The 22,153-nt window shown below is 36.7% G+C and overlaps 1 protein-coding gene and 1 pseudogene across 3 annotated transcripts in view; one reads left to right on the top strand and one right to left on the bottom strand.

Moving 5' to 3' along the window:
• The window catches only part of ATO (splicing factor-like protein), a 134,407-nt gene extending 113,309 nt beyond the window's left edge, over positions 1 to 21,098 (bottom strand). Inside the window, exons 1-4 of one of the 3 annotated variants that reach the window (XM_089811733.1) lie at positions 20,682 to 21,098; positions 20,254 to 20,485; positions 20,037 to 20,150; positions 19,414 to 19,518 (exon numbers count right to left, since the gene is read on the bottom strand). In XM_089811733.1, the coding sequence (XP_089667859.1) occupies positions 19,414 to 19,518; positions 20,037 to 20,150; positions 20,254 to 20,427 (393 nt within the window). In that variant the 5' untranslated portion in view covers positions 20,428 to 20,485; positions 20,682 to 21,098. Of the gene's footprint in view, positions 1 to 19,413; positions 19,519 to 20,036; positions 20,151 to 20,253; positions 20,486 to 20,664 lie in introns of all 3 variants that reach the window. The other 2 variants (XM_089811736.1, XM_089811735.1) reach the window with 2 other exon arrangements.
• On the top strand, positions 201 to 6,004 carry LOC149528084 (ubiquitin C-terminal hydrolase 12-like; annotated as a pseudogene).
• Positions 21,099 to 22,153: the final 1,055 nt, after the last annotated feature.

Genomic DNA, 22,153 nt, shown 5'->3' with positions numbered 1-22,153 from the left:
TATTCAAGGAGTACTCCCCTCCTTTGTTTAACATTGAATATCAATCGATTATCATTTCATGTTCATCAATAGGTACCTCCATGTAAATCATTGGCTTAACAGATTATCTCTTAGGAAAAGTGTGAAATCTTAAGGTAAGACAATTTTCCTTAAGGCAGCGATATTTCCTTTATGGTAGGGGCATGACAGTATGTAAGAGAATGAGAAGGACGATTATTTGTAACATTGACAACAAGTAGATTGCAGAGCACTTTGGGGTCAAGTTAAAGAAAGAGCAAAACAATATGGAGCAAGTGGAAAGAAAATGTTTTCGATACAATTATACAGGTTGCCCATGATGTTGATCTTACTAAACAAATCGGCGAAGATGTATATCTCGTAGGTCATAACGCGGTATGAACATTTTGGAAGTTCTGTTTACATATTACAAGGAATATGTTGCAAGAGAATTTGGAATCCATGTGCAAATTTTGTAATTTTGACTACAGGCAGAGCGTAAAAGCCATACATAGCGCTTGAACAAGCCTTTTTCATAATTGGAGGAATTACAGCTTGTTGGCTAATTAAGGGAGTCTTCTAATAAAGCACTTGTCGTAAAATTGAAACCATTTGTGAAAGTTGAATATGTTCTATATTTTCGTATCCTCCAACCTCCTGAGAAAACAAAGGTAGATATACTCCTCTTTTTCAATCTTTATGATCTAGAAAAGGAAAAGCCCAGCTATGTTGAAAGGCTTTTTGTTAAGGCTGGAGGAAAACCTACGAGACTAACAACACAATTGAATGTCATGACCAGTTTCCCACAAAAAGGAAAAAAAAATTGATCTTTTTAAGGAAATAAAATCTGAGCCGAATCTCAAGTGTGAGATCATTGAAAAGAGAAATTTTTTAACGCTAGCCAGCATGAAGATGAGGGCTTTGTTTGCTATTAGAAAGTTCTCACTGATGATGAGAACATTTATCAATATCCCAATGCTCCTCCATTTTCAAATTATGCTCATAACAAACAAATTGTATATTTCCAACATCTAGCCAAGCCTAAAGAAGATGATTTTTGTTGGGAACTTTCAAACCTCGAAGACCTATGATGATGTTGTCCTAAGTCACACGATTCGCTGAATTTCATCCTTTTGATTCAAATTTCAGTGAATTTTAACTCTTTCCGAATGTCATTCGAATTTTATGAATTTTAATATAATACAGTAATTTAATATAATATTATTTAATTTTAAACTGATATTGAGTTATTTAGTTAAACTATTTAACAATGTTAGACTATTTTAACAATTTTGTGGATATATTAGTAATATTTTAAGATATATAAATATATATAACTAAAATTTAATGTCGAATTTTATTTCCGAACTTTTACCCTTGCCAGATTTCATTCAAATTTTATGATCGACGAACTCGGATTCGAATTCGAACCTTGTAACTTAGATGTTGTCAAAAGAGTTGCACAATAGGTTAAATTGTGTGACCCTTCAAAATAATAATTACAGTGCATTTTTGCTATTCGCATAAACCAAAGAAAGCCTCAACCATCAAGTACAGATCCATAGATCACTTAAGTGAGATGCTGGTCCATTAAATTAAAAAATCTGATATCATGAAGCATTTGACATTCTACTTCTGGAGCTGCCAGGGCAAAAAACATTGATGGCCATCTTCCATCATCTAACAAAAGACAAGGTGTCTGTCCATAGCATAAGAATTCCAAAACACAGTACTGGTGGTGATGTTATCAATGATCTCAAAACAAAGGTGGAGCTACCTAACCCAAATGCAGATCTTACATTGTTTGAGGCCTTCTACAACAAAAATTACAAATATTTTCCTTTAAACGAAAAAGACTGAGAATATTACTGATCATTACTAGACTTTATGAGCAGAAGAGATACCAAAGGAGGAAAATAATTTAGGCCCTCAGAACCAGCTAATTCATGTATATCACTTGAGCAAAGATGCATCTCAAAAACCAAACGGGGCAGAATTTCAGAGAGGCTCCCCTTTTGGTTATTAGTGAGGGTGTGTCATTGGCCAAAGTGAAAGAAAGAATAAAAAGAAGCTGTAGGTCCCTCATGCTCAATTTTCCAAGTAGAAATTCGCTTATCTCTCTTTGGGCAAATCCCAAACACCTTACGACAGAAATATCATGCTTCCTTAGTTTCAGAAGCATGATGTTTATAAAACTTGGGAGCAGTAACTTGGTCAGATGGACATACATAGCCCCAAGAAAAAATTTAGGCCCTGACTTTACAAGTTTAACATTAAAGGAAAAATAGAGAAATTGTTTGAGGACAAGCAATATTTGGCGCAGGAAGGCTATCGCGCTCCCTACCTACCTGGGTCAGTCAGCTCACAGTTTAATAAAGGTGTTTTCAGTACCATTATAAATATATTAATTAATAAGTACTTCACAACAAAATAAATGAATATAATATAAATTAAGTAAATTTGAATTGAATTTCTGGCACCAATTTTGGGTCCTAGCGTCCTTACCCTAGATCGTATATTTTTTGTTTTTGTAGCTGGATGCCATCATCTGCCAAGTCTGGTTGGAAATTCAGAAAAACTCCTGAATTAGCAGACTAAGATGATACCCTCAGCAACCCTAGCACGTTGGGACAAAAACACTGACCTGTTCCAATCATCCTTCCCATTTAGATTTGTTTCTTCTCACCCTAATGATTTTCAGATGGTCTCAGGAGATTTGCATTCATACTACCTGGCTGCAGAACATTCATTTGCTACCCTGAACATATGCAGCTGCCACTAAATCACAAGGAGTGAGGACGGAATTCTTTGTGGGTGGTTGGTTGTTATTCCTTGGAGGCCAGGCGACTATAGAAGCCATCAAACAGGCACTTTCCTAACCAATCTGACCTGCATACCAATGTCTTGCATCAACCTTAAGAGGAGCACTACTCTTCCAGATCAAGGTTTGCAGGGAACAACTCCATGTAGAGTCTGGCAGAATTTATTTGGAGGTACTGATAAATGATAGCATCACCACTCCAACCACACTGAAGCTGATCCTGGCACCTGTAGCTAGATGCTCAGATTACAAGTGTAGCCTGCCTCAAAATCTAATTTGTGGACAACCATTTTTCCTCCAGTGTGAGCAAAATAAATTGCAGCTGGAAAAGGAAATAGTGATCTACTATCATTTCATTCCTATTTGCTATTTGAGAAAGGGCAGAGGAAAAAGCAGCAGATCTGAGCATTGTTACTCCATTTACAGACCTTGTGACTTCTCCAGAAGGGCTGGACAGCGCTAAACCATGTAAATGTGAGAGGGCCAGTGCCCATTTAGTTTTTTTCCTGCCATTTACTGACGTATTATACTAGCCCCTGAAGGCCCTATTGAATTGAATTGCTCTATGGTTTTAAACAGTAAATTAACTGCTATATCTAGAGCACAAGAGAAGCAGAAACCATAGGAAGATTTCAGTTGCCAACATCAAATTTCTAGGAGTCCTTAATTTCTCTGTTGCCACTGTGCATCTTACATATTCAGGTATTCCTTAGATGGCAAAGCATGAGCTTCTTGGATATAAGAAAAAAATAAAGGTCAGAAACCTTAAGTTATGTAAACATTGGTTGTTGACTTTAATAACTCATCTGCAATTTATAAAATGACATTTCCAAAAAATGAGAACTACATTTGTTACTAGGCTTTAGCTTATAATAATAAACTGAATCATACAATACTTCTGAAAGGCTTTAATGCACAATTATTTAATAAGTAACATCAGCCTAACTGTAACTCACACACTACTTGCATGCTAAAAACTTGTCTGGGATGAGGAACTGACATGAGACATGCAGTTTATAAATTTGGCTCTAGCAGACAAATCTGTCTGGGAGGGAAAAAAGCATAGATTGGCAGTTTTATTTAAAAACTGCCTTTGCACAATATTAGAATAATATCATCTTATTTAGATTATTTCTATTTTAATGATCACTTCTAGATCTTTTGTAAATAATAGCTAGTTTCGATTCTTTGTACGTTTCTGTTCTTTGTTCATAATACATCTCATTTGAAAATATATAAGAACATTTCTGTTCTTTGTTCGTAATACAATTTATTTTTACCCAAGTACTGTGTAATATGGTATCAGAGCATAGAGGAATTTATTTTCAAAAAATTTAAATCCTAATTTGATATTAGTAAAAAAAAAAATCTGAAATTATTCCAGTTGATTCTCCAAAGCCTGACTAAGGTTTTCAGTCAAAGTTTGGACTGTGATCATGGGATGTGGTTGCATTTTTTGGATTTGTAATTCACAGTTTCCTTCTTTCGCGTGAGATTTCTCATTTTTTTTCAAAACGTGGCTAACCAGAAGATTTTGTGGCTCATTTCCGTCTGTGAAGGGTTGCCTGTCCTACTCCTTGAAGCCTTTTGGTTGCATTTTTTTACAAATTACATCACTTTTTTCTGCAACTGCCAATGGCTTTCATCAGTTCCGTCTGACCATTCACTTGGTAGTTTTCTATAGACGAAGGAAATAAACTATTAGAATTTTTTTTTTTTGTTAGTCTCTCGCTATATTTAGCTAGTCCTAGTTAATAATCATTTAGGTTTTCTTTTTAATTTGATCATTCAGTTCTATTTTTAGACAAAGTCTTCATTAAGACAATTTTACTTTTTTTGTTTACGCTATTATTAGCGTTTGTAAACTCTCTTTAAGAGTTCATTGGTAATACAATTATCATCCCATTTTTAATTATTTCATGGTATCAAAGAAATTCATGTTTTCTCAAAATGCGTGAAGCAGTTTGGCTTGATAAGGGTTTGCTGCCCTCATTTTCAATTGTCAAAAAATCTGGAAGTTAGTGGTTTGTGTTCGGCATTTTAAAGACTTTGGCACTTTACCCAGCATTTAGAATATGTCCCAGCCACAACAGCACAAAAAGACCAGTGGCATTGAGTTTTCCAGTTTTGGCAAGTGCCAGTCCCCACCTCAGCACACACATGACAAGTTTTCTTTATTTGTTCATCTGTTTCCAGTGCCCACCCTCCAGCCCGCACAACTTCAGAAATGGAGATTTTTTTAATTTTCGGCAAACACAAAAATGGAGACAAGTAGGGCGCATGGTTGGTAGCTAAAGGGTTCTCACAAAGGGAAGGCGTTGACTATGAGAAGACATTTGTTCTCATAGCCAAAATGAGTACCATTCGTCTTGTCCTATCCCTTTCAGCACAGATTGGTTGGTGCATCCATCAGATGGATATCAAGAGTAATTTTCTGAATGGTGATTTGCAGGAAGAGGTTTACATGACCAACCTCAAGGTTTCCAAGTTGCAGGTAAAGAGCATCAGGTCTGCAAAATGGTAAAAGCTCTCTATGGCCTCAAATAGGCACCCCATGCATGGTACCTCAAGATTGATAAGTATTTCATTGATCAGGGGTTTCAGTGCAGTCCTTCAATTTCTAATTTGTATGTCAAGCATGCTAGTGGTGAGATTCTTGTTCTCGTCATTTATGTTGATGATTTGATCATTACTAGTAGTGAAGCACATTTGATTGAGTAGGCCAAACAGAATTTGTGCCAGACATTTGATATGACAGATTTGGGACTTCTCCAATATTGTCTTGGTGTACAAGTTTGGCAGATGGATACTTCCATTTTCATATCTCAGTTGAAGTATGCCAAAAATTTGGTGAAAAAATTTTGGATGTAGGATTGCAATCCAATTTCTACACCTACAGAGAAAGGGCTGAAGCTTTGAGCTAAAGCAGATTCAACAGTAGAGAATGAGTGAACATTCAGGCAAATTGTGGGCAGCCTTATCTATCTCACTGCCACTAGACCTGACACTAGCTATGTTGTTAGTTATATTTCTCACTGCATGGCAGCCCCAACGGCTGACAATTGGGTTGCTTGGAAGCGTGTGCTGCAATATGCAAAGGGCACTCCTGATTTTGGCATTTTGTCTCGCAGAAGTCAAGATCCTCAAGTCATTGGTTATACACTCAGATTGAGAAGGTTTTATTGACGTTAGGAAGTCTACTTTTGGGTATGTTATCAGTTTGGGCACAAGTGCAATCACATGGACAAGCAAGAAGCAGCAGGTTGTATCACTGTCGTCGAATGCTTGTTGACTTGCATATGCCTCAAGTGGGCCCTACTCCCTTCTTTTTTGATAATGAGGGAATTTTGAGGTTGCCCAAGAATCCATTCTTCCATGAAGAGACAAAGCATGTAGATCTTCATTGTCACTACATCCGCTAGCTAGTCGAAGATGGAACTGTGGTGTTGCAGTATGTCTACACTGCGGACAACACTGCAAACATCCTCACCAAGTCTCTCAATCCAGACAAGTTTATCGAGTTTAGGGGGCAAGTTGGTGTAGTTGATAGAATAACCATTAAGGGAGGGTATTAGCATATTTTTTATATTTTTAGTCTCTCACTAAATTTAGCTAGTTCTAGTTAATGGTCATTTGGCTTTCTTTTTAGTTTGATCATTCAGTTCTATTTTTATACGATGTCTTAATTAATACAACTTTGCTTTTTTTGTTTACACTATTATTAGTGTTTGCAAACTGTATTTTAACTTCATTGATAATACAATTATCATCCTATTTGTGCCTCTGCATGTGACAAGTTTAGTTGCATGTGACTCCACTCGGTGCCTTTCTCAACATTTTGTGGTTATTTTCGCCATTATTGTGGTTGTTTCTGCTATTTTAACTATTTTTTTCATGCTTCAAAACTACTTTCGTGATTTCTAGGGCTTTATTTACACCTGTGATCTATGATTTTTCATTTTCTACCTGTTTTGGAGTGGTTGCCAAGCGTTTCTATGAAATCCTTTGTTTTTTATCAGATTTGACTTTTGATTGCAAATTCTTAGCGGGTTTTTCAAGATGTTTGGGTCTCTGTCTATTTTTCTAGGTCCTCAAAAATTATTGCATTGGGATCTATGCCTAAAAATTTGTTTCTTGCCTCAAAATCAATGCATTTTTCTACCAGAATATTGTTCAATGCGCAATTTTCATATGTTTGATCATACTTTTGTCTCAATAGTTGGGTAGCCATTCGGTCAACCACGTTTGTACAGCCTAAGATTGCCCAGTGGTGAAGAATTTGTACTCTTCAAAGAGAGGTCACAAGTTCAAATCCTACTAGGTAAAGAGTATGTACGTCTTGTTTGCAGCACAGTTAGGTGCCTATAAAAGAAACTTTACTTTTTTTCCTTTTTCCTTTGACATCAATTTTCTACAATGGCATATCTATTGTTTGACAAGAGTCAGAAATACAACGGCAGAAACTACAATACCTAGAAGCAGTGTATGATGATGATCTTTGAATACAGATCTCTTGATAAAATTGTTTTGAGCAAGACTGATTGTCCTGCAAATGAAGGCAATGAGCTAGATAAATTTCACGAGAGAAATCGGAAAGCTATTGTGCTCATCAAACTTTAGGTAATTGATGATTAGCTACCACAAGTTCCTTCAAGCATAAACCATTGCAGAAATTTGGAGTCATCTAAAATATCTGCATGAATACTCTAACAAGACTCGAGCATTCTTCCTAAAGAACAAGCTCTTCATGATCATGATGGATGAACAATTGTCCCTATAGGATCGTCTCAATAAAATCAAGGACATTTGAGATCAATTAGAAGCAACTAGGCACAAAATGGAAGAAGGCATAATGGTGATCACCTTGAAAAGCATGTCGTCTTCTTATGAACACTTTGTTGAGACACTCAGTATTGCCTCTACCAATGTTGACTTAAGATTTTCCAATCTCCGCACAATGCTTTTACAGCAAGAACGACAATAACAACAATTCAACAGTGGTACCAGTTCATCTTCCAAAGAACAGACCTTCACAGCCCATTGTCCCCCTTCTCAGTCTTCTCAACATACATACTTTGCTCCAGCATCTCAAGGCTCGAAGAATACTAATCAGTGCAACTACCATAAGTAAAGTTATATGAAGTTGGAGTGTCGTAAACATTTGGCTGCACAAGCCAAGCAAAGTGGTTCACAGCCTTAAGCAAATGCAGCAGAGCACACTCAGCAAAGAGATTCTGTCATGGCTAAAAGACCTGCAGACCATGTCAAATCCTCTACTTGGTATATTGATTCAAGTACATCCAACTACTTCACTCATTGTCGGGATTGGTTCACAGATTTCCAATCGTTCTCAAATTCAATTATTTTTTGTGGGGAATAGTAAACCATTGTTGGAAAGGGCAATAGGTTGATTCAATCTGGAGGGAAGAAACTAATTTTCCTTGATGTGTATTATGTTCTACGAATAGAACTCAGTCAGTCACATTCTAAGACATTCACCTTGACTAGACATGACCTTCAATTCACATCAATGCAGTATCACTGATCAGGAGACCCAGTCTACTGTTGCCATGGGTCTTGAAGATCATGGTCTATTCAAACTTATTGACTCCGATGATTCTCCAGAGCTTGCCATAGAAGCCAAGAAATCCTCAATTGGTATACTTGTTAGTGTAGTTTTTTATTTTTCCTATTTTGCTAGGTTTTTCCTACACTTTTAATAATCTCGCTTAGGTTAATAAAGCATGTCTTATTAGGTGAATGGTTGTGAGGTGTCACCTTCCTACATGTGAGCATCCATTACCTATCTTGGGAAGATACTTTGCTATCTTTAGTCCGATAGATGGTTGCTCCTCATTGGTTGGTGTTGCCACCTCCTCCCTCTTCCTAGCCTATATAAGCATGCTACCTGGCTTGTATTTTCATCTCTTGTTTTTGCATCCTCTTAATACTATTTTGCTTCCAGCATTTGCATTACTCTCTTGGAGACTAACTCTATAATGCTATTTTGATTTTGTATCATTTGCATTCATAGTTTAGATATTTACTCTTTGCACTAGTTTTCTGGGTTATTAATCTTTTCAGATTCTAACATGGTATCAGAGCTTTTCTATGTGCAAGAGTAGATTTTAGTTTCCTTATTTGAGAGATTCGGGGGGGGCTAATAAACTTTATTGTAGTTTTTTGAAAAACGAAGTATGCTCTTCTCTTGCATCTTTGGATGATCCTGAGAATCAGAAAAGTTTTGACAAAAACAGTTTTTCTCTGGGGCTTTCAATCTCAAATCTGACAACCAACTTGCATATTTGGAGTTTTCAATCAGTTTTGCAGGTTCTAGCATGCCATTGATGGACTTAGGAAGTTGATCCAGCATTTGCATGTCATATTCTGGTTGCTGGGGTCGTTTTTTGATTTTTGGAGTCGTTTTTTACTATTAAAGGCGTCTGATTTACACTACAGCAAAATCTTCTGTACATCAGCAAGAAAAACGCTTTCTGGGTTTTGTTCGCAGCCCCGAAAAACCATCTGGGTATCTTTTAGATTTTGCATGCAAGCTGTATATTTTGCAGAATCGAGCATGCAAAGCTACAGCCATACCCCTCTCCGTTGGCAGTCGCAGATTTGAACGCAGTTTTCAAATGTCTCATTCTTGCTCATACGGACTCCGATTTTGATGATTCTTGTTATGATCTTGGCTATTTTTTTGTGCTCTATCTACTAGTGGAGTTGTTTTTTGATTTTCATTCATGAATTCTTCAAAAATTGCAGATTCTCAGCCGTGACTGTGCACAATTCTCATTTTGGAAACTTCGGAAGATCATAACTTTCTCATACGACCTCATATCGAGGCGATTCTTTTTTTGAAAGTGCATGATTTTTCGAGTAGATCACAATGGTGCTATTTGTTTCCTTGATTATTGTGCCCAAGTTTCACTTTCAGCATATGCTCTTCATGAGAGTTTGTAATGCAATGAAATCAAGACCACTAAGTATTTCTTTCTAGTGGTAGTTGTAAACGCACTAAAATAAAGTGTCAAATCATATTTCAATGGGGGTTCTTTGATTGAGTAAAAAGGGGGGGCACATTGTCGTGGCTGGGTTCTCTTCTTTCTAGCATTTCTTCTCTGCATTTCTTCATCATGGATCAAACAAATATGCCCATCCTAACTCCATACAATTATTTTGAGTGGAAATCACGCATGACAATTCACTTAAGGAAAGCTGGATTAAATAGGATAACTATGGGACTTGAAACTGAACCTGCTAAAGATGAAGATAAGCCTAAGTGGTTTAACAAATGTGATGAGGCATTTGGAACATTGTGTTTGTCTGTTTCTCCTGAATTGCTATTTCACATTGAGTCTTTGGATACACCAAATGAAGTATGGACAAAGCTAGAAACACTATTTGGCACACAAGATTCAATGAGGGGTCATATGTTGGAAAATGAATTAATTAGTTTGAGTCCAGGCAATTTCAACACAATCCAAGATTTCTTCACCAAATTGAAATCACTAAGGCTGCAGTTAAAACAATGTGGAATTGAAAAGAAAGATGAACAACTGATTCTTAGTATTCTCTCTAAGCTAAGTTAAGAATATTCTGTGTTTGTCTCTACCTTCTATGCTACTAAGGGTGCACTTGGTACTCAATTCACCATGCCATCTTTAGATGATTTTGCTGTCAATCTCACTCGAGAACAGGACAAGCTAATCCAGATGGGCATTCTTAAGTCCTCTAGGTCACATGCCTTGGCTGCCAACCAAGGCACAAAAGAACAACAAGGACAAAGTAGTAACAATAATAGTAAGGATAAGAAACAAAAGAATAGCGAGGAGAAGAAGGATCAGATATCGATTTTTTCAAAAGCAACTATTGATACACCATCTTCCAAGGGCGATAAGCCTAAGAAAGAAAAGGTCAAATGTGCCTATTGTGAAAGACCTGGTCATGATGAACATAAATGTTTGCAGAAACAACTTGATCACTTGAAATACGTTCTTGAGAAGAATAATATCAGTGTTCCTGAGTCTATCAAACAAAGTTCTACTGAAGGGTCTAACAAAGAAAAAGAAAATAGCAAGGGGAAAGGAAAGGGCAAGGCTCTTTTTGCAGTTGCTTCCTCACCATCCACTTGGGTTCTTGATTCGGGTACTTCACACCACATGGCTTCATCTAAGGAAGAACTTCCATCCTTGGAGCCGTGTACTATGCCTTCTATTTTGATGGGTGATAACACTCTTGTTGAGGTGTGTGGGAGAGGGTCTGTTGATGTGGGGGATGGTACATTCCATGATGTTCCTTATGTACCCTCATTGTCAACCAATCTCCAATCGGTACACCAGATCACTCACACAAGTTTAGGCAAGCGGGTTGAGTTCACTCTTAGTTCAGTGGAGATATGTGAGTTGCACAATGATTCTACAGTTGCAGTTGGGAGAGCAGATCATCAGTCACAACTCTATATGTTTTCTCACTTTGTTCCTGATCCTCCTTTGACTGTTTCACTCACTCACTTTAATGATGTGAGCAGATTATGGCATGAGCGGTTTAGCCATCTTAACTTCCACTACTTGCATCAGCTTAACCAGCAGAGCATGGTCACAGGGTTGCCTTCTGCTTTGACATTGTAGTCACTTGGAATACATGATAGATTTTCTGATGGGTCAGATTCACTTAAGCAGTCTTCTACCTCCACTTTTGATGCAGAGAGTGATTCAGAGGACTCACCTCCTTCCTCTCCTAGTCATCATTTACAGGTTGATGATTCTCCTCTAGATTCTCCATCTTCTGGTCCACTCTGGGCTAGACAGACCTTGCAGTTTGCAGGTGATTGGGTTGGGGATCCATCAGACACCAAGCAGACTCGTTCACAATTCAAGGATGCTCTACATATCTTCATTGCTACTACCTCAAATCCACAATCCGTTCATGAGGCTTCTAGTATTTCTGAGTGGGATATAGCTATGCAGGAAGAGTATAGTTCCTTGATGAGGAACCACAATTGGGATGTTGTCCATTTTCCTAAGGGAAGAAAACTTGTTCGATGTAAGTGGATCTACCGGACAAAATTTGCAAGCTTTGCTGGGGGTGTGGGATGCTTCATCTTTTGGGGGGGCCTCTTCCTCTCACTTGGAGTCCTAATTTTCTTTGGGGAGTCTCTTTTCTCTCTCTTTTGGGGGAATTTTATGTGCATGGGTACCTCATCAGGCTTGACTTGCCGGGATCCATTTCTACATCCACCTAAGCTTCGCTTATGGGGGGTGTTAGTGTAGTTTTTTATTTTTCCTATTTTGCTAGGTTTTTCCTACATTTTTAATAATCTCGCTTAGGTTAATAAAGCATGTCTTATTAGGTGAATGGTTGTGAGGTGTCACCTTCCTACATGTGAGCATCCATTACCTATCTTGGGAAGATACTTTGCTATCTTTAGTCCGATAGATGGTTGCTCCTCATTGGTTGGTGTTGCCACCTCCTCCCTCTTCCTAGCCTATATAAGCATGCTACCTAGCTTGTATTTTCATCTCTTGTTTTTGCATCCTCTTAATGCTATTTTGCTTCCAGCATTTGCATTACTCTCTTGGAGACTAACTCGATGATGCTATTTTGATTTTGTATCATTTGCATTCATAGTTTAGATATTTACTCTTTGCACTAGTTTTCTGGGTTATTAATCTTTTCAGATTCTAACAATACTCTGGCACTTGTAGGAATGGGCATTTAAATGTGCACATCTTTCTCTACTTGTTCGAAAAGATCTTGTCATTGGACTGCAAAAGATGCAGAACCAAAACCTTGTAGTTTGTGGAGCATCTCAAACTAGTAAGCAACATTGGACTCTACATTCAAAAGCCAACTCTTGGAGAGTTTCTAAGGTAGTACAACTGGTCCATGTTGATATTTATGTACTTATGGCTACTCCTTCTATTACTGGGTCCAAGTATTTCTTACTTTTTTTTGATGATCTCAGTCATAAAATGTGGGTGTATTTCCTTCATAAAAAATTAGAGGTGTTTGCTTTGTTTCACAAATTCAAAGAATTTGTAGAAAGAGTTTGATTAAAATATTGTTACTCTTAGAACTGACAAAGGGCGAGAAATTTTTTCTTCTGCCTTGACCCATTTTTGTGAATAACATGGCATAAAGAGCCAATTAACAACACCCTACACCCCTCAACAAAATAGTGTCATTGAGCAAAGAAACCACACAATCACCAAAATAACCCACTCTATGCTTTGACACAAGATTGTTTCAAAGAAATTTTGAGCTGAAGCAATCCAAACTGCTGTATATTTTCTCAACCGCTCTCCTACAATGATTATGAAGAAGACGACTTTGGAAGAGGCTCAGTCAGGCTGTAAGCCCAAAATCAGTCATCTCAAAGTTTTTGGCTCCACTGCTTTTGTCTAGATTCTTGATGCTAAGCACACCAAGTTGGATGCCAAAGCGAGAAACTCATGTTAATTAGATATAGTGATAATCACAAAGCCTATCAAGTTGTTGACATCAAAATAGATCATCTCATCTTTAGTCGTGATGTGTTCTTTAATGAGGAACGAGGGCCATTTTAGCTCCCCCTCCAATTATGGATTCAATGGATCAGCCTCTCCAAGCTCAAGACTTGGATGTCTATCTTCCATTAGATCCACATGATATAAGGGCTTCATCTATTCTAATTCCTACACCTTCACCAATTCCTTCTCCTATGGCATCACGTACCTAATTTTCCTCAAGATTCATCCAATCTTCTATGCATCTCCTAAATTTGACGTTGTCAATTCTACGCTCTGGCCTAAATGGTGGGGTAAGACATTTGGTGATTTCCATGACAATGAGCTCGTTGAGGGTAGAATTGTTTAGAAGAAGAGAATGATACTATAAATATTGCTCTCATCGCCAACATCCACAGTATGTGTGAGCCTCAAACGTACAAAGAGGCAAAAGGGGTACCTGAGTGAGAACAAGCTATCACATTAAGCACCATAGCTTGTGGAAGAATAACACACACTCTGTTCTGTCAGATCTTCCTCTAGGGAAGAAACTCATTGAATGCAAATGGGTCTGTAAGGTTAAATACAAGGTTGATGGTACTTTAGATGAGTACAAGGCTCATCTTATTGCCAAAGGCTTCTCTCAGTGTGAAGGAATTGACTACGAGGAGACCTTTGCTCCGATAGCAAAGATGAGCACCATCAAATTAGTCCTAGCCATGACAATTTAGTATGGCTAGAAAGTACATCAAATGGACATCAAGAGTGCTTTCAGAAATGGTGAGTTACAAGAAGAGGTCTACATGACGCAACCTCCTGAATTCAAGGTTACTGGTAAAGAAACACCAAGTACTCAAATTGGTGAAAGCATTTATGGCCTAAAACAAGCTCCTTGAGCATGGCAAATGGAAATTTGTAAGCACCTCATAAATCAGGGTTTCTAGAGAAGTCTTTCATACTCAAATCTATATGTCAAGACTATTGGCATTGGTATCACCCTAACAACTGGCAGTTACACATCTTTGATTCAAGGAATTAAACAAAATTTATGTTAGTCTTCTAACGTGACTGACCTTGGGGCTTCTACACTATTGCCTAGGTGTCCAATTGTGATATTGCTATCACGATTTAACTATGTGATTTTGAGCCAAACTCATTGACCCATGCTTCACGAGTAGTGATTCAACATGAATCCATCTCTGATGAGAATAAATGGAACACTTAGCACTCATTGGATCTAGGTGATGCTCACAGGGTGAAGCACCGAGACTTCCCGAGAGGTCACCCATCCCAGAACTACTCCAGCCTAAGCGCACTTAACTACGGAGTTTCCTCCATGGTTAAACCCAAAGCTTGCAACCCCGTTTGCAAAACCTTCACCAAGTGTTGTGCCTTATGAACCATTCATTAGAAAGCCCCTTAAGCTCATCAATTGATAAGTAGGAGATAATTTCCACAACAAGTCAAATTGTGATATTGCTATCAAGATTTAATTGTGTGATTTTGGGTCAAACTCATTGACCCATAGTTTAGCAGTGGATTCATAGCATCTGCATCTCTCAATCTAAGTATGCATAGGCTCTGCTAGACAAATTTTGAATGTAGGATTGCAACCCTACATCTACACCTATAGAGTTTGGTCTAAAGTTATCAACCAAATTTGGTTCTCGAATTGAAAATGAATCCGCATTCAAGCAACTAGTGGGCAGTTTTAATTTATCTCACCACCACTAGACCTGATCTAATGGGCTTCTACTATACTGCCTAGGTGTCCAAGTTTAGCAATGGACTCATAACATCTGCATCTCTCAATCTAAGTATGCATAGGCTCTGCTAGACAAATTTCGAATGTAGGATTGCAAACCTACATCTACACCTATAGAGTTTGGTCTGATGTTATCAGCTAAGTTTGGTTCTCAAATTGAAAATGAATCCGCATTCAGGCAACTAGTGGGCATTTTTAATTTATCTCACCACCACTAGACGTGATCTAAGCTTTTTAGTGAGTTGCATATGCCCCTTCATGACAACTCTTACTTCATAGCATTGGGTTGCAACAAAGCGCATCCTACACTATGACAAAGGGCGAATCAAACTTTGGTATCCTATGGAGAAACCAAAGATCACAGACTCATTGGGTACACAGGTTTGGATTAAGGAGGCACTGCTAATGACAAAAATTCCATTTCTAGGTATGTCTTCACTTTGGGCACAGGTGATATCACTTTGGCTGATAAGAAGCAGCAGGTCATATCTATTCCTCGACAGAAGTTAAATATCAAGGAAAAATCAAAGCAACTTGTGAGGCAGTTTGACTTCAACAGATGCTTTCAAACAGTCAAATGTCTCAAGTAGGACCTTCACCCCTCTTCTATAACAACCAAGGGACACTCAAACTTGCCAAAAATCCAGTCTTCCATGAGCAAACCAAGCATGTTGACCTTCATAGTCACTTCATCCACCAGCTGATTGAAGATGGATCCAATGATTTGCAGTATGTTCCTACAGCAAACCAAACTACAAATATTCTCACCTAGTGCCTACTTCCAAATAACTTTGTCAAGTTCAAGGGGCTCACTCCTTGGTGTAGTTGATAGAGTGACCATTAAGGGAGGGTATTAAAATAACATTGTCTTATTTAGATTATTTCTATTTTGATGGTCACTTCTAGATATTTTGTAAATAATAGGTACTTTCTATTCTTTCTATGTTTTTCTTTAGAAACATGTCATTCGTAAATCTATAAGAACATTTCAATTCTTTGTTCATAAAACAATTTAATTTTACCAATTACTATGTAATACCTAATATATCTCTCAAACACCCCACTTGTTAAGTTTTTTTACATCTTCTCTTTCACCTTTCAAGAACAACCATTCAAGTTCTAAACAAGTTATACAAATGTAATGATCGCAAGGCTGTATTGTATGATAATTCATGACTTTCTTCATCCTTTGGATCAAACTGCAGATTGGTTGTTAGTTGAGAAAAATAACTTTAGAAAGTCTTATTTCTTGAAAAATTCTTATCTCTCATTGTAAAAACCCCTATCGGTTATGGCTCAAACAATCATCAATTTCCACACTACTCAGTGCTTTGACATTTCATCAAACAATTGGCGAGCAATTCAGCTATCACTGTGCATATGATTTTTTAACTTTCTAGCACAATACTAGGCTATGTAATGAGCTACTCATAATTACTAGATGAATCAAACATTGAAGACTCTTGTATAAATGAATACCAACAACCAATTTACAACTTCTTCCTTATTTGTTTGCATACATAATTCTGAAAGTGTTCTATAACCACTCTAGAACAATGAGACCAAAAACTAATCATGTCATTATTAAGTTTCTATTGCATTTGAGAAAAATCACATTAATTTTTGGAACTTGTATGCAGGAGCAGATTTATTAACCCCAATGGCCAAATCGTAGCCAAAGTGTGAACAGCTATTCTCAAAAACCAGATCGCAGCTTGTAGGATGATATGTATTTGCAAACATGCAAAACATGGCCCTTGAACTGACCTGCACACCTTCCTATTCCAACCACAGGACTAGTTGGATGCCTGGCAGCCCCAAAAATGTGATGCAGGGTGTTGGTGGGCAAGGACAATCCCAAATCTTGCAACATGGATCATTGATCCAGCCCTGTGATCAAAAATGCAGCCTCCTGCAGAGATTGCAGGTGAGAGAAAATGTCAGAATTGCTTCAGATTTCCCACGTGGTGCCTAGAAATGATCACTGCACATTCCCAAAATACCAAACGCTGCAAATGCTAGTATTGGCTGCCTCTGAATAACTCACGTGGATCCTCAAATGTAAATCGCAGATATCAAAGAATCCTCCAATTCCTTCACAAATTCAGTCAAAGGTAATTCTCCCTAGCCACAGTAAATAACAGTAGGAGAAGAGAGCAATTGTATACCTCAGCACGATTGCAAATGTAATCCTCAAAAATAAATCTCAGAATTCTGAAACCCCCAAAAATGCAATTTCCTCTACAATAATAACACTCCCAGCCACAGACAATAACAGTAAGGGAGATTAAATGGAATCACCTTACCTCAGTAGTGATTCAAAAACACTTGTCAACTTCCCTTACACCTCAGCAATGGCAACAAAATTCAGAAGCTCATAAAAGCCACAAAGGCAACAGAAGTAAATAAATATTCAAGTGTTTTTTTTCCAATGAAATGAACTCATATGTATAATCCCTTGTTGACAAAAGTTTCCCAAAAGAACTCAACTTAAGAAACTACAAAATTTCCCAAAAAAACTCAGCTCTTGCACAATTGCAAATGCAATCCTCAGAAATAAATCTCAGAATTCTGAAACCACCAAAAATGCAATTTCCTCCACAATAATAATACTCCTAGCCACATACAATAACAGTAAGGGAGATTAAATGGAATCACTTTACCTCAGCAGTGGTTCAAAAACACTTCTCAGCTTCCCTTATACCTCAGCAAGGGCAACAAAATTCAGAACATCATAAAAGCAACAAAAGTAAATAAATATTCAAGTGTGCTTTTTCCATTGAAATGAGCTCATATTTATAATTCCTTGTTGACAAAAGTTTCCCAAAAGAACTCAACTTAAGAAATTGCGAAAGTTTCTCAAAAAAACTCAGCTCTTGAAACTTTCCAACACAACTAAATTAGTAACATTTAATACTTGGTTTAGGCATATAATTGATTAAATAAATGGCCCCTTTCAATGATGACTCAACCCTACGTTATAAAGTTAAATTATAACTTTATAATAATAAGTCATTTAACAATTTAATAATAATTTGGCCACTAAAAATATAATAACTCTCAAAATACACACCATTTAAATATGTCCTCTAAAATAGGAGCCACACCTATTATTTCTCCATGTGACCAAATGTATTTTCCAAAAATAGAAAAAGTCCATCTCAATCAACATCGGACTTACCACAAATAGTAAGTATACAAAACTAAGCCCAAACAAAGTCCAACCTATAACTTACTGAATTGTGGAGAAGACAAAACCCTCCCAAGCCAAGCCACGCCTTAGAAGACCCTCTATGCACAATAATTAGCCTACAAGGATCACAATAATAGACTAATCTCTCAAACTCCAATGCTGGCAAAAATGGGGACATTACATTCATACAAGGGAGACTGTTAAAAGGGTACTCACATAGTTAAAGTATATTATCTGAACTGAATATTTTTCATCTATTTCAGGGTTTTAAATTTTAACATTTTTTTCCATTCTTTGTTTGTCAAACTGAAAAGGTATTTCTGGGATTAGTTTTCTACAAACTCTTCAATTACTGTTCCAAAAAGCAATAAATATATGCCATGAGCTAATACTTGCATTATACACCCACTTCTCTTTCTATCTGTGAAACATCTGAGAAACCCAGCTAATATTGTTTCACTAGATCAAATGTACATAGTTGGCTTGATTTTGTGGTACAAGGTGAATAAATTCTATCTTTAGAGTCTAAATGTATATTTTCAGAGTTTAGGGCATTGCTTTAGAGCAAACTTTGGGAAATAAAACAAAGTTCTAACTTCTGTCCCAACAAACATGCCAAGAAACTAGAGAATTATGACACAAATTGACATAACACAGTAGAATCTAAGGCAGCAGTCCCATGGAGGGGGCTTGGGCTCTATTTTTTGGGAACTGGAGATCCCATGCATTTTTTTGGTAGGGGCCAAAGCTTTAATTAGAATCTTTTCCTATTTTATAGGAGCCCCTACTTTTTAGCTTTTTCATTTTGAGCAGATGAAAAAGGGGTGAGGCTGGAATTAGCCCCACCAGTTTAGGAGAAAATTTTGCCACTTGTCAATAATCTGTTTTCATTTTCCCACCAAAAACCAATTCATCTTGCCAAAATTATGAAAAAATACAATTTTCATATTTAATATTTCATTTGCTTCCTTGTTTGTAGGAGTTAATTGTTTAAAGCAGATTCGCATTAAAAATTCATGAGCTTACCCTAAGCAAACTACAATTACTTACCTGCAATGATAACTAAACAAGTTGAGTAATTATAACTATGCATGCAATCATCAACGGAATCAATGAGAATTAATTGAAAAAGTAACAGCATAGATACCTCTCCACTGAAATCAATCTGGGGTTCCTCCTTCAGTAACTCTTCAGGATCGTCCAACATTTCAACAATGTGAGCAGTTGGATGCCGTCTATGATATTCACGGATCTGCACATTAAATTTTAAGATATTAACAAGACTTGCACACATATTCACAACGAATGGAAGCTATAACTTAAAATCATGTAGTTGTAATCATTTTTGGAGTTCTTCTGAGCAATTCAAATATTTAGAGCTAATAAACCTCAAATTTGAGACCTAACTGAAGACTTGAACAGAGAATTAATAATGATTATCTATCTCAACCAAGCATCTTCTTAAGAAATTGAGCAAGAGGATAGATTGTTCTAAATCAAATTCCAAGTAGAGCGGACATGATAGGTATTCAGATGGAGAAAAATAAATTATATGCAAAAGACAACTCCGACGCAACAAGTTCTACCATCTTGATTTCAATAAAATGCCCTAAAATTATCAAATAGTTATCATTTCTATTAACATTTTCAATCCCAAATAAAACGAGCATTTATGCTTTGGGATAAACGAGAACATGCCTGCATATTTTAGCCAATAAAACCGATTACATCCCAAACACTACTAGACAATGTAAATGACAACATCCCTACCTCTTTTAGACGGTCATAAAATGCACCGAAGACATTCTGGCCGCTCGCACCTTGACCTCCAAGAGCTGCAATTTCATCCTTCCTGGCGTGATCTTTGTCTTCGTATATTTCAATCTGTTGAAACGCCACCATTCTACTGAAGATTAACTCAAGAACAGGAAACTAAAAGTTGCTCGAGAATTTTATCATTAAATGAGTAAGCGACAAAGATAGTGACCAATTTTTGTGTTGTAGACATGATAGCATCAACCATATTGCTGACACGATGGTTCTGATACAAGCGGTCCTTGTTTGTGGCAGGTTCTCTCTGAAGGTCCTTCACGATTAACCTCTCCAAACGCTCCACCTCCTCGTGAGCACCCCTTGTCACATCCAAGAGCGTCGACGACATCCTCGTAAGGGATTTAGAATTTCAGAACAGCTCACAATAATCTTCGTATGTAAAAACCCTGAAAAGGGGGACATAAACATATTGAATCATAATGAAAGTTGTAACCTATCTCACGTTGTTCACCAAAAGGACAAAACACAATTAAAAATCGTTACAGTTCGCCCTAAAATTCGAAGGAAAGAGGTTTAGGGTTTTCTAATTAATTATTCCACGAGTCTCTGTTCTGCGAGAATTTACGGTGCGCAGATATTTACAGTTCACTGTTAAATTCGTTGGCCACTTTAACGTACTGAAGCTTGGTGTTTAAAGCAGACGACTGCAAACAGCTGAAATCCTATCTATTTGTGGCTGACGAAGAGAAACTAATGTAAAGCTGTTGCCTCCCGACTGTCTGTATGCTGAGGGGACATTGAAAATAATCTTTCAGTCGTGTAATCGGGAATCAGTAGAGAAACACATAAGGAAATTATAATCTGTAAATTATCGAGAACTGGTTGAGACTAGACGCTGCAAGTTACAGTTGCAGTAGGCGGAAATCGGCAGAAATCCGTTTTCTATTTTCGGCTTTTTCACCTGTCAAGTCTTAAACGAGGAGCAACTTTTCGGGACAAGGTTGTCATAAAGGGCCCGTTTGGTTGCTGGGATAAGAATTGAAAATTAGAATAGAAAAATGGAATGGGAATAGAATTATGTTTTTTATAGGTTCCGTTTGGTTGCTGGAATATGAGTGAAATAGGAAAACGAAATTAGAATATGTTTTATATTCGCTGTTTGGTAAGTTTAATCGGAATTGAAAATAAGAAGGCATATTCCAATTTTGCTCCTAAAATGAGCATATGTCTATGTCAAAAAAATCTGTTATTGGAATAGGCCATTTCCATTCCCATTATGATTTTTCATTAAAAAATATTTTTAATTTTTTTTTTTTTTTAATTTTAAAATTTTTTTTTTTTTTTTTTTTTTTAATTTTTTGTTTTTTTTTTTTTTTGAATTTTATTTTTTACTTTTACTTTTTGAATTTTTTTTGTTAAATTTTTTTTTAATTTATGTTAATAACATTTTTTTAAATTATATCTATTTGTTTAAAAAAATGAAAATGAAAATGAATTAACTAAAAAAAAAAAAATTAATTTTTTTTTCTTTTTAAATGTTTTTAAAAATACAAAACTTAACCTTATTCCTATTCTATTTTTGTACAACCAAACAATAGATTAACATATCCTTAGTCGAATTCCAAGTGCACCAAACATGATTGGAATTGCCTAATTCTATTCCCATTTCTCATTTCCATTCCCATTCCATTTTTCTATTGGGAATAGGAATGGTTATTCCAGTTTCAACTATTTTTTGGCATAGACATATGTTCATTTTAGGGGCAAAATTGGAATATGTCTTCCTATTTTTTATTTTGATTGAACGTACCAAATAGCGAATATAAAACTTATTCTAATTTTTTCTTCTTATTCTAGTCCTATTCTAGCAACCAAACGAACCCAAAAGGTGATCGACGGAGAAGTGGCTCATCGAAAGAAATAAAATGATAAATGGTTTGATAAGTGGAGCATTGAATATCAAGTAAAAATGGATGGCAAAAAAAATTAGATCTGCTATGTGGGCAAATTAGTTAGATAGAAAAAAAGTTTATCATGTCAAAGAATTTAATCCCACATGTGAGCATAACGATAAAGAGTATTTATGAGCCAAGATCAAAGAAAAGGCAAAAATC

This window comes from Cupressus sempervirens, chromosome 11, assembly GCF_028749045.1.
Source record: "Cupressus sempervirens isolate cs-2001-9-10 chromosome 11, ASM2874904v1, whole genome shotgun sequence".
NCBI classification, from domain to species: Eukaryota; Viridiplantae; Streptophyta; class Pinopsida; order Cupressales; family Cupressaceae; genus Cupressus; species Cupressus sempervirens.
The sequence above is the reverse complement of the archived record's forward strand: the minus strand, read 5'-3'. Positions and strand labels throughout refer to the sequence as shown.